Here is a 16,869-nt window from a genome sequence, read left to right as displayed (position 1 = left end):
TGTAGGCCAGCAGCTGTAGCTCTGATTCGATCCCTGGCCTGGGAACTTCTACATGATGCTAGTGCGGCCCAAAAAAAGCAAAAAAGAAAGAAAGAAAACAAAATGTCAATGAAAACATCACACTCAAAATCTCTTTCCTTAAAGAATTTCTGCCCTAACACGCTTGCGGATGCGCATTATGAAAACCCTTTAAAACAGAGCCAAAGGGAGCACCATTGGGCATTTTGGCATCTTCATTTATGTCATTCCAGAGACGGCGCCACCCTGATCCCAAATCTGTTCTCAGAAATGTGCGCAAGAAAGTTCTCTGGGGATCCGAGGAGCCTGGATAAAGTGCACTGGCTACCTGCCAGGGCAAAGAACAAAATAATTCTGTTAAAAAGCTGGGTTTTTTTTCTTTCTTTCTTTCTTTTTCTTGGAGGGGAGGGGAGGGTTTCTATTTTTCATTGTGCATCAAATCCCTAAAGGTCACAAATAAATCCCAAATATTAATATTGATGCAGTCAGAACAGGAAGTGTTCGACACCAAAGCAAGCAAGGAAATTGAAGAGGTTCCCACCTCGGATCACACGAAGATGGGCTTAACTCTTGTCAGATGCTCATCTTACTGACAAGGAGCTGTTAAGGTGGAGTGATCAGACCGTGCCCCTCAGAGTCCTGAAAATGCAGCTTGGGATGTTGGGAACAGTGGCAGCACCAAGTGAGTGGCTTGGGAGGGAGGGGGCCTTGAACTCTACCCTAATTTCCATGGAGCCACACATCCAAGAGTCACCCCCAAATAAAAATACAGTCTAAGGAAAACCCATGGACTTATTACACAAAAGCAGCTTCAAAGAGAAGCCGCTGGTCAGCTGACAACTCCTAAGTTTCCCCTAAGTAGATAAGATCAGAGTCTCCATCCCACCTTCCCCCTACAGGCTGATTGCATTCTCCTTCGCACATCTGGCTTAGGGATAATATTTCCTTCCAACGAGGAATCTCAGAGAGGAAAGAAGTGGGGGATCCCTTGGTTGTAGCAAAAGAGCTTTGCTCCAGGTTCTGGCCTAGACCCTGATCCTGGCTGAGATGGGCAACTAACTGCACTTCTTTAGCTCTAGTCTCTTCCGCCACAAGATGAAATGACTCAACTCTAGACCATCTCAAATAGCCCTTCCAAGCCTAACTCTGGATTCTATATTATAAATGTTTCAAATGAAGACAGTGACAACTGTCTCTTCATAGACAACTATTGGCCCTCAGGGACCTTTACTGTTTAGAACTTATATTTAGTTCAGAGACAACAACATTGAACACAAATGAGGAAACTATTCCAACGAAGTTAAGTTTTTTTTTTATTAGTATTAAAATGAATCCATGGTATCTTACTTCTCATAATTCTTCACTCTGAAATGAATGTCTAAAAAACAAAACACCAGCATTCTGGTCTAGACTGTAATTCAGCTTTACTTCCTTTATCTCCCAGAGCTGTTCTTTCCTGGAACTAGGGAACATTTCATGAGTTAAAATAAGGTGAGAGAAATAGAAACCAGTACTCTCTAGACCAGTTCAAAAGGTCTTTGATTTTTCATTTAGTTGACAGTGCTGACTTTATCTGTTTTCAGAATTTTTTTTCTTTTTGCTGGATTAAATATGAGTAATGGGCAAAGAGCAGAGTAAGAAGAAACAAATACTGGTGGGTTTTACCATGGCTCTGGTTCCGGCTTGGCTATTAACTAGCTGTGTGCTCTGGTACATATGACTTGAAATTCCTGAATCTCAGTTCATTCATCTGCAAAATGTGGATTATCATACACTAGTCCCCCTTATGAGTTAAGTGGGGTAAGGCCAGGGAACAGAGAATGGACACAATATATAGTGTTGGTTCTTTTTTTTAATTTAATTTAATTTAATTTAATTTTTTTGTCTTTTTGCCTTTTCTAGGGTCACTTCCTGCGGCATATGTAGGTTCCCAGGCTGGGGTCAAATTGGAGCTGTAGCCGCCAGCCTATGCCAGAGCCACAGCAACTCGGATCCAAGCCTCATCTGTGACCTAAACCACAGCTCACAGCAATGCCCGATCCTTAACCCACTGAGCAAGGCCAGGGATCAAACCCACAACCTCATGGTTCCTAGTCGGATTGGTTAACCACTGCACCACGACGGGAACTCCTACAGTGTTGTTTCTTTGGATGACTCTCCAAAACAAGGGCATTTGCCTCATTTAAAAGTATGGAAGGAGTTCCAGCGGAAACAAATCCAACTAGCATCCATGAGGATGCAGGCCTTGCCCAGGGGCTTGGGGATCCAGCATTGCCATGAGCTGTGGTGTAGGTTACAGATGCTGCTCAGATCCTGTGTGGCTGTGGTGCAGGACAGTAGCTATAGCTCTGATTAGACCCCTAGCCTGGGAACTTCCATATGCCTCTGGTGCAGCCCTAAAAAAGCAAAAAAAAAAAAAAAAAAAAGTATGGACATTACTACTAACTGCAGTAGTTAAAACAGATACGAGTCCTGGAAGTTCCATGTAAGCAGAATCAGGACCAAAGAAAATCAAGAGTTATGGCAAAAGTGAGGCTTCCAAAAATCTACAGAATAGCTGATTCTCTTGGAGTTCTTGTCGTGGCTCAGTGGTTAACAAATCCGACTAGGAACCATGAGGTTGCGGGTTAGATCACTGGCCTTGCTCAGTGGGTTAAAGGATCCGGCATTGCTGTGAGCTGTGGTGTAGGCTGCAGACACGGCTCGGATCCAGCGTTGCTATGGCTCTGGCGTAGGCCGGTGGCTACAGCTCCGATTCGACCCCTAGCCTGGGAACCTTCATATGCTGTGGGAGGGGCCCAAGAAATAGAAAAAAAAAAAAGACAATAGTTGATTCTCTCTTTTGAAGACACTTAAATTGCTTCCCAGTTTTCCACATTAAGGTCAGGAGGACATAGTGCAAAGGCGGATGGTGGAAATTGTGGGGTTTACTACAGGTCAGATCCTAGCCGGGCCTAGGTTCCTCATTAATCATCTGATTTGGTTAATCTCAGTCCTTCCACTTTGAAACCTCCCTCAATCTAAATTGCTTCTGTAACAAAGACGAAAACTACTTTGGAATATGACCTTACAGACAATGAATCATGCTTTGGTCCAAATGAATTATACATTAATTAAGTTATAATTATACATTATGTTACAGGCCAAGTCTCATTTCATTTCATTTGCCAATTAAGAAAGGAAGGGCCTCAAAAAAAGAAAAAAGAAAAAAAGAAAAAGAGAGGAAGGGCCTCCACCTGTATCACTCAAATTCGATTACTTCATCCCAAAGTTGTGGTTATTTCAGTACAAAAAAAAAAAAAAAAAAAAGATTGGAGAAAGAGCAGTGCCTGAGGGTTTAAGAAAGCCTTCGAGGGAGTTCCCATGGTAGTTCAGTGGAAATGAATCCAACTAAGAACTAGGAAATTTCGGGTTTGATCCCTGGCCTCACTCAGCGGGTTAAGGATCCAGCCCAGGATCCGTGGGCTGTGGTGTAGGTCACAGGAGCAGCTCAAGTCTGGCATTGTTGTGGCTGTGGTGTAGACCAGCAGCTACAGCTCCGATTTAACCCCTAGCCTGGGAACCTCCATATGTCACAGATGCGGCCCTAAAAAGAAAAGAAAAGAAAGAAGGAAAGCCTTCAAAGGAAATCAACCAGATAAGGAGATTCGGTGGGTAATACAGAAGATTCTAGAGCTGGTTATTTTCTTGAGTATCACCTGCATTGGGGGCATTTCATGCAGTACCAGTATTGCCTCTAGATCTCAAACTCCTCTCAATAAAGTCACTAGGAGGAGACAGACTGGAAGCATATACACCTCCTAGCTAAACTACTCCAGATCAGCTGCCCAGGGGTAGGAAGATCTCAACCTTTTTCTAGAAAATACTCTGGTTAACCAGTTTCATTCATTTGCCTCTCCCATTCTCCACATAACTTTTGCTGTTTTCTCCACGTGATTCACACGGTCTGCCTCCCCACATGGCATCCATCCTTCAAGACCTTTGAACAAAGGCGATCTCTTCCAAAGTCAATGAATTGCAACTCCGGGGCTTGGGGGCTCAGTTGATCACTGGAGTAGGGGCTGATTTTTCTCTTTGGCAGCCTGCGTCTGCCCCTAGGATATGTTTTTCGAACTTGGAGTTACTTTGATCTTGCCTTGTATTGTACTTGGGTCTTGCCCTTAAACTTGTCCCAGAAGACAAGCCCCCTGGGAGCACAACCATGTTCCTAGTTAACTATCTTTTTCTCTCCCAAAGCACCTTGCCCCTTCCAAAAGTAGTGGCTCAATAACATATCTACAAATTAAGTGCACTGTACTTAAATATAAACACGGTTTGGGTCTCTGGTGCCATGTGTGTTGCCACACCAAACCACATTGGGAAGTTTCAAATTGCCTTGACCGACTTCCAGCTCCCTCGCTATCCCTGGACACACGCTAAGCAATTGTGAAATCACCAAAAAGGTAGGGATGCAGAGGGGGGGAATAAAGGGAAGCCAGGGCCTGAACAATCCTGAGTCATCATTTCCTGAATGATGGAACTTGCTGCTTGGGAGAAAGGAACCTGAGCGGCGGGTGGAGTACGAGCCCGGGACAAGCCCCCGCCCCTCGCCCTGCAGCGCTGGACCCGCGAGCCAGGGCCGGCCCTCACCCACGTGCTGGAGCGCCCCCCTGTGGCCGCACCGCAGCCCCCTCCGCTCCTGGCTCCCGCATACCACTCTCCCCGCGGCCAAAGAAACAAGACACGCACAAAGTTTCCCAGCCAGGCGGTTAGAGAAAGGTCGATGCCAGGTCTGGAAGCTCGAAACGCGGGCGTGGCGGGAGCGGCACCCAGGGTGGCGGCGATGACAAGGTGTCCGGGCCCAAACTGACTCCCCAAGAGCTCCGAGGTGCCCCCCAGCGGGCCCCGGGGCTTCCAGAACCCAAGGGTGAAGGTCTTCTCCCTTACCCCAACCTTCCAGCGAAGGGCGGGAGCAGAGCCTGGGCCCCCACGCCAGGACGGGATGCCCCCCCATCCCCAGCTACTAGAGCGCGCTTGGCGCTCTGGCTTTGCTTTATTCATCTTCTTAATTGGAGGGAGGGGGTGACCAAATCCCTTTAGCACATTCTGATCCCCGGCAATCTGGGTTCTAGGTGCCCCCCAAAAGCCCACCTGGAGTCCGCCGCCCCACCCAATGCCGCCCTCCTTGCCAGGGTGACAAGTGGAAGCAGCAACTCCTCATCCTCCTCCCCCTCCAACCTCCCGCTTTGGAAGGTAATATTCCACCAGGGTTTCCCCGCCGCCCGCAGTGGACCTGGGGGCGGGGAGGCGGTGAGGGGGTACGCGGCACCCCGGGGCGGGAGGGGCCGGGAGCAGGCGAGGCCGGGCCCGGCGCGGCGGTTACCTCGTCCACGGTGAGCGGCATGCAGATCCTGTACTCCTTCAGCAGCATGATCCTGCCGGCCGCGGACCCCTAAGGCAGGAAGCGGAGGGCGCCCCCAGACTAACAGCGCTGCCGCCCAGGCACAGGGCAGGGCGCCTGGAGCCCCGCGCTCGGAGCCGGCGGGCGAGGCAGCCCCGGCGGTGCGCTCAGATCCTGGCTTCCTCCTCACCGCCCGAGAGCATGTCAAGGTTCGGGTCCGGGTGTTCACCGCTCCTCCGTCTCCTTCCTTGCCGAGGTCGATCCTCCTGGAACGCGGTGTTGCAAAGTCAGGCGGGGAGGGAGGGAGACCGGCTGGAAACCGCTCTATTCGGTAGCCCGGGTCGGTAGGAGCGGGCGCCAGATCAGGGCATGCCCGGCGGCGGGCGAGGGAGGGAAAAAAAGAGAGATTTCCAAAAATTAAAACGAATGCACAAAAGTCACCCGCTCGATCCGCCTCTGAAACCAGATCTGAACCTGGCGATCCCCTTCTCCGGCCGGTCTGCCCAAGGCTAATGTCACCAGGAACACATTGCAGTCAGAGATGCTGACTTTCCAGACAAAGGCTCGATCAGCTCTGCTCCCCGGGCGGTAAACAAGATTTCCTGCTCTTTTTAGGGCCGGTCCCCGAGGCACTCCAGGGCTCGCTGGTGGAGAAAAGGGAAGCCGCCGCGGCCGCTCGGCTCTGCTGGGCTGGGGCCCCGGTTCCTCCGACCTCAGCTCGCGGCTGCAAGGGGCGGGCGGGAGGAAGCTGGCGCCTTCCGCGCGCGTCCCCTCCCCCGAGTCCCTCGGCTCCCCGAGCGCTTTGCGTGCCCGCGAGTTTGCAGCCACCTCGCCGGGGCCGGAGAGTCGGCGCCGCCGAGCTGCAGTGTGCCTCCGGCCGGGGAGGTGGGTGCGGGAGGGGCGAGCGCGAGCGAGGCTGACATCAGCAGCGGCCGCGGCGGGGAGGGTAGCCCCATCCGGCCAATGGGGAAATGGCAAAGAATGTGGAGGATTTAAACAAAACAGCATGTCTCTCCCGGGCTGCTGCCAGACGGCAGGGCTGCCCCGGAGAGCCGAGCCCGGCCGGCGTTGGGATGGATCGGAAAAGGGGGCTCTCTTCGGCTCTTTACCCTTTGAATCTGTTCTCAGACGTGCTCCGGGTGCCACGGTGCTCGGCCCGGAAACCCTGGGTAGCTTCTGGGTCCAAGGTACAGACGTGTTCCTTGCCCTTTAGGAAAAGGGGGGGGGTGTTGTTTTGGGGGGGGTGTTTTTACAAATGCCCACCGAGAGCGTTTTCGCTTTGGTCCAGTAAGCAAGTCCGGCGCTGGAGAGGCAATGGGGTTTGGGAGCAGAACAAACCCTTGCCTGGTTTCCTAACTGGTTTCAGAGCAGGAATCCAGAAACTGGAAAGTGCAACAATGTGAGTGAAAATGAAGTCCCAACAGAAAGACACAACCAGAGGGAACGTGAGCCACACATAACCTCTTACCTCTCCTGGCCCTGCTCTGCAGTCTGACTGCAGGCTTCACAGAGCAGCAAGAATAGGTTTTCCTGTCAGCACTCTCAAGTTCAAAAAGTCACAGTGAAATGTCAATGAAAATGCCTGGAGTGTTGGTATTTCATCCATATTAAACAGATCCCTCATTTTAACCACAAGAGGCACATTCTTCAGTTACTCAGGAAGCTGCATGTAACTGCTGAAGTCTGTTTTTCATTTGTCTGGTATTTTTAAGCTTGTTTTTCTGAAAAGTTGCTGGATGAAAAATGCATCAGTTGCCCCTTTGCAGAATAACCTGCAAGCATCATCTTTTCCCGGAAAAAAAAATCCATGCTCTAAAGTCCTGCAGCATCTCACAGAGTTTTGGATGGCGATACATACAGATGGTCTCAACATATAGTATCTTAAATTATGAGTAATAAGTAATTAACCAATATAACTATGGTGGGCTGTGGCTAAAATCATCCAGATGGCTGGAGAGAATTTATAACTGTGTGAACAAGATACAGAGGCTGATAGAAAAATGAAACCCTATATCTAGCTTATATTCCAGGGAAAACTATTTTCTAGATAAATGCTTCCCAGAGTTGGCTCAGAAAGATTCACAGCAACTAATTAAAGCTAAACCAAATTCCTCGAGGTGGAAAATCTAAATCTGACACTATAGTGCTGAATAATAACCCATGAAAGCCTGTGATACACAGAGGAAGCACAAGCTGTTTTTCTTTTTTCTGCTTCTTCCTAAAACAAGAGTGGTGGCTTCACTTCTGGCACTTAATACTCTTCCCAGAAGCAGCTAGGGGAATGTCCTGGCCAGCCACACATGCATTTGCACTCAGGACATCAGGATATGTGGACATATTTCTGGCTTCCCAGACATTTCCTGACATTGATCCTGTAACTAAGTCTCTTGCTGATGAATATTATGCATAAGGCACTACTTCTCTGAATCTCGCCAGCGGGAAAATGATCACATGTATGTTTCTGCCTTTTCCCCTCTGCTAAGCTGACTTCTCCACTGAACTCCACTCTGTCCACGTGCCTGGTCACATTACTCTTGTTCAAGCACAACGCTAATCCTGCCACCTTCCAAACCTCTGGGTGATTCTCTGTGGCCGACCATGTGAGTTAAAATTCCTTGGCAGGAGGATCAAGGATCTGAATCCACCTTTCCCACACAGCCCCTCCACCCTTTTCCAGCCCTACTCCAGCCAAGTGAAAAAAAAGTTCTGTTGGTAGTCGAAGGGCTCCTCTTACCTTGACCCTTCTGCTGCTGCCACTGCTTTCAGAGAATCCTCCCCCACCTCATCCCCCACGACACCAGTATGCAGCAGAGTGCTGACAATCTATGTTTTTGGAAAGTGATTCTGATGGCAGTATGTCGGTTGGGTTAGGAATGAACGATACCAGAGGCCAGGGGTTATTACATTACTATAATTCTAAGGGAGACAAATGGGGATGGTCAGAATTAGCGAATGAAAAAAAAAAAAAAAGATGATGGATTTAAAAGATTTGCATAGGACTTGGGGGCCGAAGGTTTTCACTACAACAGCGCTTGGGGGAGGGGAGAGCAAAGAGAGAGCTTATTCATTCATAACCCATTCACACAAAGGGAGAAGGGCGCCATCTACTGGTTCGACTCTCTGCTTTAAGATGTTTTAAGTCACCTCGTCAGCAAGAGTCTGGGGAGAACTGTATCTTTGTTTCTTATTAACCAATGGAGTCCTCAATATCCACCTCCAAAGAGCCTTGAAGGTGTTGCTGTCATCACTATGGAAGGTGTGATGTTCCGTTGCCAAGGGATACTCTACAATTACCAATCATCACATGTTAAAAAGTGCGGGTGGGGTGCAAAGAACAAAAAAGAGGAAGAGTGAAGTTACCAGTGAGAAATGATAGGACAAAAAGGAAAAGAATATTTGCCTCGCATGTCTGTGATGGTATATATCCTCAGCTGGGTGACACCCTCTGAAAGCAGAAGTTTTCAGAACGGGAGATGGGGGAGGTGTGCCTCTAAATCAATTATCTGAGGAGCTTTTCAATCCATGGTCTTCACTCAAATTCAGATGCTGCACCCCTCCCGCACATCGCAACCTCTTCTCACTTTGCCTGGAAAAAGTGTAAGGTTCTGGCCCACCTCTGTAAGTAGGATCTGAAAGAAGAGTGTAGCAAGGCCCATGGAGCTCCCAATATCCTACACAGAGCCATTCTAGATAACTCTCCACCTTTCTAGACAATCCAGAATACGGATCTGGATTATTCATTTTGGTTCTTGTTTGTGTGCCAGTGAGCTTTTATATACAAAATGTCATAGACTGTACTATAAACCTTTCACCTGTTCTCCAGTTCCAACCTGATGGTAAGCCTCCTGAGGAGAGAGATCATGCCCTGTTGTGTCATCTGGCAAACGTAGCCTGGTTTGAGGGATACTTATAGGAGCCCCATAAAGGTCTATTAGATGTATGCATATGTGAGTTTAGGGTTCTCCCCTTCGGCACTATTGCCATTTGGTGACAGATAATTCTTTGTGGGGGGGGGCACTGTAGGATTGAGCAGCATCCCTGATACACTGAATATCAGTCACAACCTCCCCCCCAACCCATACACACTGCCAAATATGAGGCTGCATATGGAGGGGGCAACTCCTGAGTGGAGAACCTCTTAGTAGTGTAACACCTCGGTCATTTGATAAAGGTGATGGCTGCCAAGTTTTTCCACTGAAAAGGGACTATTTATCCCTCTCCATACCTTACTCTTTGGAAGTCAGACATTCAGCCCATACTCAAGGGAGCAGAATTAAACCCCATCTCCTCAAGGGGTGTATATCTACATATACCATGTGATGTTCTCCAAGATTTGTCCCTTCTCTCTCATTTGTATATTCATTGATTTATTTAATCCAATGTGGACTCATGCATATTTCTCCTATACTCTGAGTTATAATTCAATACTATTTTGGGGGGAGCTGTGCCCATGGCATATGGAAGTTCCCAGGCCAGGGATCAAACCCACACCACAGTAGTAACCAGAGCCACAGTAGTGACAACGCTGGGTCCTTAACCTGCTGAGCCACTAGGGAGCTCCAATACTATCTTATTTTTGTTGCTCAGATTATTGCAGCTTTGGCCATGGGTAGCTCTTCCAGGTTGGTTCCTATGTCCTTTTGGCATGCCCTCTCCCCACTTTTTTTAACTGAAGGATATGTGATTTACAATGTATTAAATTCCATTGTACAAAACGATTCAGTTATACATATATATACATTCTTTTTTTTTTTTTTTTTTTTTGTCTATTTGTCTTTTCAGGGCTGCACCCGCAGCATATGCAGGTTCCCAGGCTAGGGGTCGAATCGGAGCTGTAGCCACCAGCCCTCACCACAGCCACAGCAACCCCAGATCCGAGCTGCATCTGTGACCTACACCACAGCTCATGGCAACACCGGATCACCAACCCACTGAGCAAGGCCAGGGATCGAACCCACAAACCTCATGGTTTCTAGTCGGATTTGTTTCCACTGCACCACAACAGGAACTCCTGTACATTCTTTTTCATATTCTTTTCCACTATGGTTTATCACCAGGTAATGAATATAACTCTCTGTGCTAAACAGTAGAACCTTATTATTTATCTATTCTATACACACTAATTTGCATCTGCTAACACACACACCCCTCCCACTTTCTAAAGGCAATTTTTTTTTTTGGTCTTTTTAGGGCCACGCCTATGGCATGTGGAAGTTCCCAGGCTAGGGGTCAAGTCGGAGCTGCAGCTGCAGGCCTTGGCCACAGCCACGGCAACGCGGGATCCGAGCAGCATCTACCACCTATACCACAGCTCGTGGCAATGCCAGATCCTTAACCCATTGAGCTGGGCCAGGGATGGAACCCACATCCTCATGCATACTAGTCAGGTTCATTACCATAGAGCCACAACGGGAACTCCTAAGGGCAATTTTGCGGGGGCCATGCCTGTGCCATGTGGAAGTTCCTGGCATCAAATCCACACCACAGCAGCAACCTGATCCACTGCAAGTGACAACATCTTAGGATCTTTAGCCCTCTGCACCACAAGGGAACACCTTAAGGGCAGTTTTTTAAAAATCAAATGTTATCCTTTGCAATTAATTTTTGCTTTATTAAATATTTTTAATTGCAGCAAGGTCTTTGTCTATGCATTCCTCTTTGGGTGTGTGTATGTGTATATTTTAAACACCTGTGTTCTGACATTGTTAGAGTCTAAGAAAATATCTAATTCATTCTTTTATTTTTGTCCACACCACAGCAGTGACCCAAGCTGCTGCGGTGACAATGTTGGATCCTTAACCTGCTGCTTCACAGGAGAACTCCCAAAATTCATTTTAATAAAACCACACAAGGCATGTCTCAAGGCAATTCTTGTATGTAGACCCATTTATCAGGCCTCTATTAAATAAGGAGAATGTCTTTGATGTGGAATTGCTCATAGCTGTGCTGTAGATGCTCATAAAATAAAAATGAATCAACAATGTTGTAGTACCAACTGCTTCCCAAGAAAAAAAACCTGGAGGTTCCATGGCCAAATGTATGGCTTTATCTTTCTTTTTTTAATGAATAAATTACTAGTAAATTACTATTTACTAGTAATAATTTTTCACTCTTTTATTTTTTTTTTTTTTTGACCATCTCCATGGCATGAGCTGCTATCTATGCCACAGATGCAACAATGCTGGATCCTTAGCCTACTTTGTGGGGGCTGGGGATCGAACCAGCACCCCACAGAGACAAGCTGGATCATTAACCCCCTGCACCACAGTGGGAAGTCCCTCAAGTTTTCACTTTTTATTGCCCTTCCTGTTTTTACAGAAATTGGTAAAATACTGGAGTATTTTGTTATGAATTTTAAGAGTATCTATAACCAATCCTCACTGAAAATTTTAGTGATGAAAGAAGAGGTTGTCTTTGATCCTGAGTGTCCTTTAAGAGGAGGTACTGTGCAACCCTCACTTACAGTAGTTCTTTAATGCCAAAGCATATTTAATCTATTATCACCAAATGATGTCAACACGGATCCAGAAACAGTATTTCTTAGCTAGGTAGTGCCATAGAGACATCATGGAATTTGATTCTTTGTGGAACATTTTGAATCTTCCTAGAGAGAAGGAATTACATTTGCTATTAAGAATATGTAACCATTTATATCAAAATCCCAGTTTAGAAACTGCTTAGGTGACTATGGTTAGGCTGAATAATGTCCCCCAAAAGCTATCAAGTCCTAAGCCTTGAAACCTGGAAATGTTACCTTTTTGGGAAATGGGTCTTTGCAAACCTGATTAAGTGGAGGGCTTTGAGATGAGACTACCCTGGATTATCTGGGTGGCCCTAAATATAATCACAAGTATCTGTATACGAGAAAGGCTGGGGGACCTCTCACACACACACACACACACACACAGGAAGAGAAAGCAGTGTGACCACGAAAGCAGAGATGGCAGTGATGAGGCCACAAGCCAAGGGATGCACACAGCAACCAGTAGCTGGAAGAGGCAACAAACAGACGTCCCTTAGAGCCTCTGGAAAAAGTGAGCTCTGCTCTACCGTGATTTCAACCTCCCAACAATGATTTGTGACTTCTAGACTTCATACTGTCAGAGAATCAACTGTTGTCTTAAGCCACTAAATCCATGGTTATTTGTTACAGCAGCAACAGTACATAAACACAATGATTTAGGTATGCCTTTATTCACCTGACACTTGACCTGAAGTCATTCTAACACAGGACCAAGAGCTTTACTCAAAAGATACAATACAGTTGTGGCTCAGTGGTAATGAACCCAACTAGTATCCATGAGGACATGGGTTTGATCCCTAACCCTGCTCAGTGGGTTAAGGATCTAGCATTGCTGTGAGCTGCAGTATTTGTCGCAGACACAGCTTGGATCTGGCATTGCTGTGGCGGTGGTGCAGGCCAGCCACTGCAGCTCGGATTCGACCCCTAGCCTGGGAACTTCCATATGCTGCATGTGCGGCCCAAAAAAGAAAAAGAAAAAAAAAAAAAAGATACAATACAGCCTATTTTTCTTACAAAATGACTCACAACAGACTTGAAAATGTCATTCTCCCACCGCACTTAACATAAGCAATTTATAGCTCCCTTGTGGTGCAGCAGGTTAAGGATCTGGCATTGTCACTGCAGCGGCTTAGGTTGCTGCTATGGTACAAATTCAGTCCTTGGCCTGGGAATGTCCATACGCCAGTGGCTCGGCCAAAATACGTGTGTGTGTGTGTGTGTGTGTGTGTGTGTGTGTGTGTGTGTGTGTGTGTGTAAGCAATATATAAAAATAAATATTTTACACACATTTCAGGAAGATTTCTGTAATGAAAGCTCTATGACTTTGGATACCATCAATATGTTAATGCCTCCTAACTTCAAATCTCTAGCCCTTTACCTTGACACCATTTAATTTGACACCTTGAATTTGTATGTCCACTTGCCTTCTCAACATCATCACTTGGCTATCCAACGGGCACCTCACACTTAATAGATCCAGAACTGGCTCCTGTCCTTTGCCCCACTTGCTGGTCCCTAATCTACTCCATCTTGGTAAATGTCAACCCCATCTTTCCAGAGATTCAGACCAAAAATCTTGCAGACATTGGACCCCTGATGGCCTCTATCCTCGTCCAAGACACCATCATCTTCCTCTTGGATTATTGCAATTTCTTATTTTCTAACTCATCTCCCAGCTTCTGCCCGACCTCATCACCACATGAAAAACAGCCAGAATGATTCTTTTTTTTTTTGGCTGCACCTTTGGCATGTGAAAGTTCCCAATCCAGGGACAGAACCTGCACCACAGCAGTGACCAGGGCCACTGGGGAACTCCCAGAGTGATTCTTTTACTATGCAGTTCACCTCGTGCTGTTCCTTTGCCCCAAACCCCCATTGGCTCCCCAAATCACTCAGATTAAAAACCAAGTCGTTCTGGGGAGTTCCCGTCATGGTGCGGCAGAAATGAATCTGACTAGGAACCATGAGGTTGCAGGTTCAATCCCTGGCCTCGCGCAGTGCAGCGGGTTAAGGATCCGGCATTACCGTGAGCTGTAGTGTAGGTCACAGATGTGACTCGGAGCTGGCGTTGCTGTGGCTGTGGTGTAGGCCGGCAGCTGTAGCTCAGATTCAACCCCTAGCCTGGGAACCTGCATATGCTACGGGTGCAGCCCTAAAAACCAAAACAAAAAAACAAACAAAAAAAACCCAACCCAAGTCCTTCTCAAGTCAATCTGCCCTAAACTTCATCTCCTACAACTTTCACCCTTACTCATTCTGGTCTTCAAACAAGCCAGGCATGATCTGATTGCTGTCAGCTCGGTGTTCTTGCTCCTGCCTCTGCCTAGAATCTTTGTCCCCCACCTAGCTACCTGCAAGACTGCCCTATTGACTTCAGGTCTTGGCTCACTGGCGATGCCTTCCTTGACCACCTCCCAAACACTCTCAGCCCCAGCCTATGTCACACGTTGATAATTCAGTCTTCCCTCCACTAGAATGTTCGCTTCACAAAGGCAACAAGCTGAAAATACCAGCAATGCCAACTATGAAAAAATATATACTCATGTAGTAATTAATAGATAGGCATGTTATTTTCAACAATCACTATCATAATATATATTACCAAGGTTCTTTCTGAATAAATTTTTCCAGTCAGTATTTCTCCCTACATTTTATTTTTATTTATTTATTTATTTATTTGTCTTTTCTAGGGCCATGCCCGCGGCATATAGAGGTTCCCAGCCTAGGGGGTCTAATCAGAGCTGTGGCTGCGGGCTATGCCACAGCCACAGCCACACCAGATTCTAACTGCGTCTGCAACGACAGATCCTTAACCCACTGAGCAAGGCCAGGGATCGAACCTGCAGCTTCATGGTTCCTAGTCGGATTCGTTAACCGCTGAGCCATGATGGGAACTCCTCTCCCTACATTTTAGAGTCCTTATTCTTCCATTACTAATTTTTCTCTTTTGAAACTAAATTCTTTCTTCCAAGTCCACAAACTTAATCTCAGACTCACTCAAATACTAGAAGTAGAAAAACTCTGTCTATAATACAGACTTTTGCCTATTTTCTCTGTCCATTGCTCAGACTTTTACTGATTTCCTTCTTTATTTACTTCATTTTAATTTTTTGTTTCCTTTGAAAGCTTCTCCTTAGATTTCAGTTTGCTTTCATGTTCATTACCTCCAAGCCTAGCAAGAAGGGGCTTCAGTTTGGTGTGGAACCAACTAGACTTTTCTCCGCATATTTGCCTCTTGGATCCCCTCATGCTCTTAGTTTCTGAGTTCTGGAAGCTATGAATCTGTTCCCTCCATCACACCTTGTTATTTTTTGTCTCTTCAAACTCTTCGCACAAAGTTTAGACCGCCAAATCCTTTTGCCTACTCCAGTCAAACCAACAGCCCAGCAAATGTGAAGCCAGAAAACACCTTATCTTCGTGTGTCTCAGCAATACCGGCTCTTAGAGTGTGGCTTAGAAAATCTGTAAGGGAATTTTAGGTTGTCACAATCACTGGGGAGAAGGAAGATATCAACATGCATTTGGGATGCTGGACAACTGCAATGTGACAAAACTACATGATAAAATATCCCACATTTCATCAGGCTTTTCAGTGTCCTTCCAGACACCTCTTTATGTGTCCGAGGCCAAAATAACTCCATTTCATATATGCCAAGCTATTTTCTTTTAGGTGTTTTGTTTTGTTTTGTTTTTGGCTGTACCCATGGCATCCAGGCGTTCCCGGGCCATGGAGAGAACTCAACCCACCCCAGTAACCCAAGCCACAGCAAAGACAACACCAAGTCCTTAACCGCTAGGCCACTAAGGAACTTCCTGAAGTTTTAAAATGCATTAAAATTTCTGGATTTCCTCTTGTGGCTCAGCAGGTTAAGAACCCAACTTGTATCCATGAGGATTTGGGTTCCATCCCTGGCCTCGCTCAGTGGGTTAAGAATCCAGAGTTGCCCTGAGCTGTGATGTAGGTGGAAGATGGCAGCTCAGATCTGGCGTTGCTGTGGCTGTGGCATAGGTTGGTGGCTATGACTCCACTTCTACCCCTAGCCTGGGAACTTCAATATGCCACAGGTGCGGCCCTTAAAAACAAACAAACGAACAAAAAAGTCTAAGAATTCTTCATGTGAAAAGCAATGGATGATTATACTTTGATGTGGTCAGTGGTATAACATGTTGGAAAAATCATTCTACCCTCATGCTTCAAGTAATCAACAGAATACACCCGTGGCAGCTGTAACTTTTGCATTTATAGTTAAGGTAGTGGATATGCATACGAGCAAATGACTACTTCTTTGTATTTCTACTGCAGACATGTTTTAGCCTTTATATTTTGTTTTTTGTTTTGTTTTGTTTTGTTTTGTTTTTGTCTTTTTGCCTTTCCTAGGGCTGCTCCCACGGCATATGGAGGTTCCCAGGCTAGGGGTCTAATCAGAGCTGTAACCACCGGCCTACACCACAGCCACAGCAACGTGGGATCCGAGCCACGTCTGTGACCCACACCACAGCTCACAGCAACGCCAGATCCTTAACCCACTGAGCAAGGCCAGGGATCGAACCTGCAACCTCATGGTTCCTAGTCGGATTCGCTAACCACTGTGCCACTATGAACTCCTAGCCTTTATATTTTGAAATATATTATTTTGGTATTTTGCAATCTTTCTCCTTTACATTAGATCTAGGACTATTTTTTTAATTATGTGTGTAGATGGGTTATATTACCATGATTTTCATTACAGAACAGTTTTTTTGTTTGTTTGTTTTTAAGGTCTATTCAGCACTTATAAAGGGAGCTTGAGGCTAATTAAACTGAGAACCACTAACATAACGGGCAGACCACACTAAGATTTCCATTTGCTTCCCAGGCTACTGTTGACACCTGGACCACACCACACACAACCTCCTTCTCACTTTCAAGGTCTTAAGCTTTTTTAAAAGGGACCTAGATGGTGTGGGT

The 16,869-nt window shown here is 46.4% G+C and overlaps 2 protein-coding genes across 3 annotated transcripts in view; one reads left to right on the top strand and one right to left on the bottom strand.

The window, feature by feature from the left end:
* PITPNC1 (phosphatidylinositol transfer protein, cytoplasmic 1) overlaps positions 1-6,298 on the bottom strand; it is a 278,500-nt gene extending 272,202 nt beyond the window's left edge. Inside the window, exon 1 of one of the 2 annotated variants that reach the window (XM_021066041.1) lies at positions 5,381-6,298. In XM_021066041.1, coding sequence (XP_020921700.1) covers positions 5,381-5,428 — 48 coding nt within the window. In that variant the 5' untranslated portion in view covers positions 5,429-6,298. 2 annotated transcript variants of the gene reach the window in all.
* LOC110256161 lies at positions 421-5,838 on the top strand. The gene is made up of 3 exons (XM_021068117.1): positions 421-4,848; positions 5,130-5,250; positions 5,423-5,838. Exons 1-3 carry the CDS (start codon positions 4,781-4,783, stop codon positions 5,744-5,746), a joined length of 513 nt encoding a protein of 170 aa, XP_020923776.1. The 5' UTR covers positions 421-4,780; the 3' UTR covers positions 5,747-5,838.

Source organism: Sus scrofa, chromosome 12 (assembly GCF_000003025.6).
Source record: "Sus scrofa isolate TJ Tabasco breed Duroc chromosome 12, Sscrofa11.1, whole genome shotgun sequence".
Classification (NCBI taxonomy): domain Eukaryota; kingdom Metazoa; phylum Chordata; class Mammalia; order Artiodactyla; family Suidae; genus Sus; species Sus scrofa.
This window is presented reverse-complemented; position numbering and strand designations above follow the sequence as displayed.

What these genes read in the sequence shown, in the direction of transcription:
- LOC110256161 (XM_021068117.1), top strand. Translation starts at nt 4,781, where the DNA reads ATGCCAGGTCTGGAAGCTCGAAACGCGGGCGTGGCGGGAGCGGCACCC. An exon ending in AGGGTGGCGGCGATGACAAG is followed by an intron (nt 4,849 to 5,129) that starts GTGTCCGGGCCC and finishes TCTGGGTTCTAG; the next exon opens with GTGCCCCCCAAAAGCCCACC. An exon ending in CCAACCTCCCGCTTTGGAAG is followed by an intron (nt 5,251 to 5,422) that starts GTAATATTCCAC and finishes GTACTCCTTCAG; the next exon opens with CAGCATGATCCTGCCGGCCG.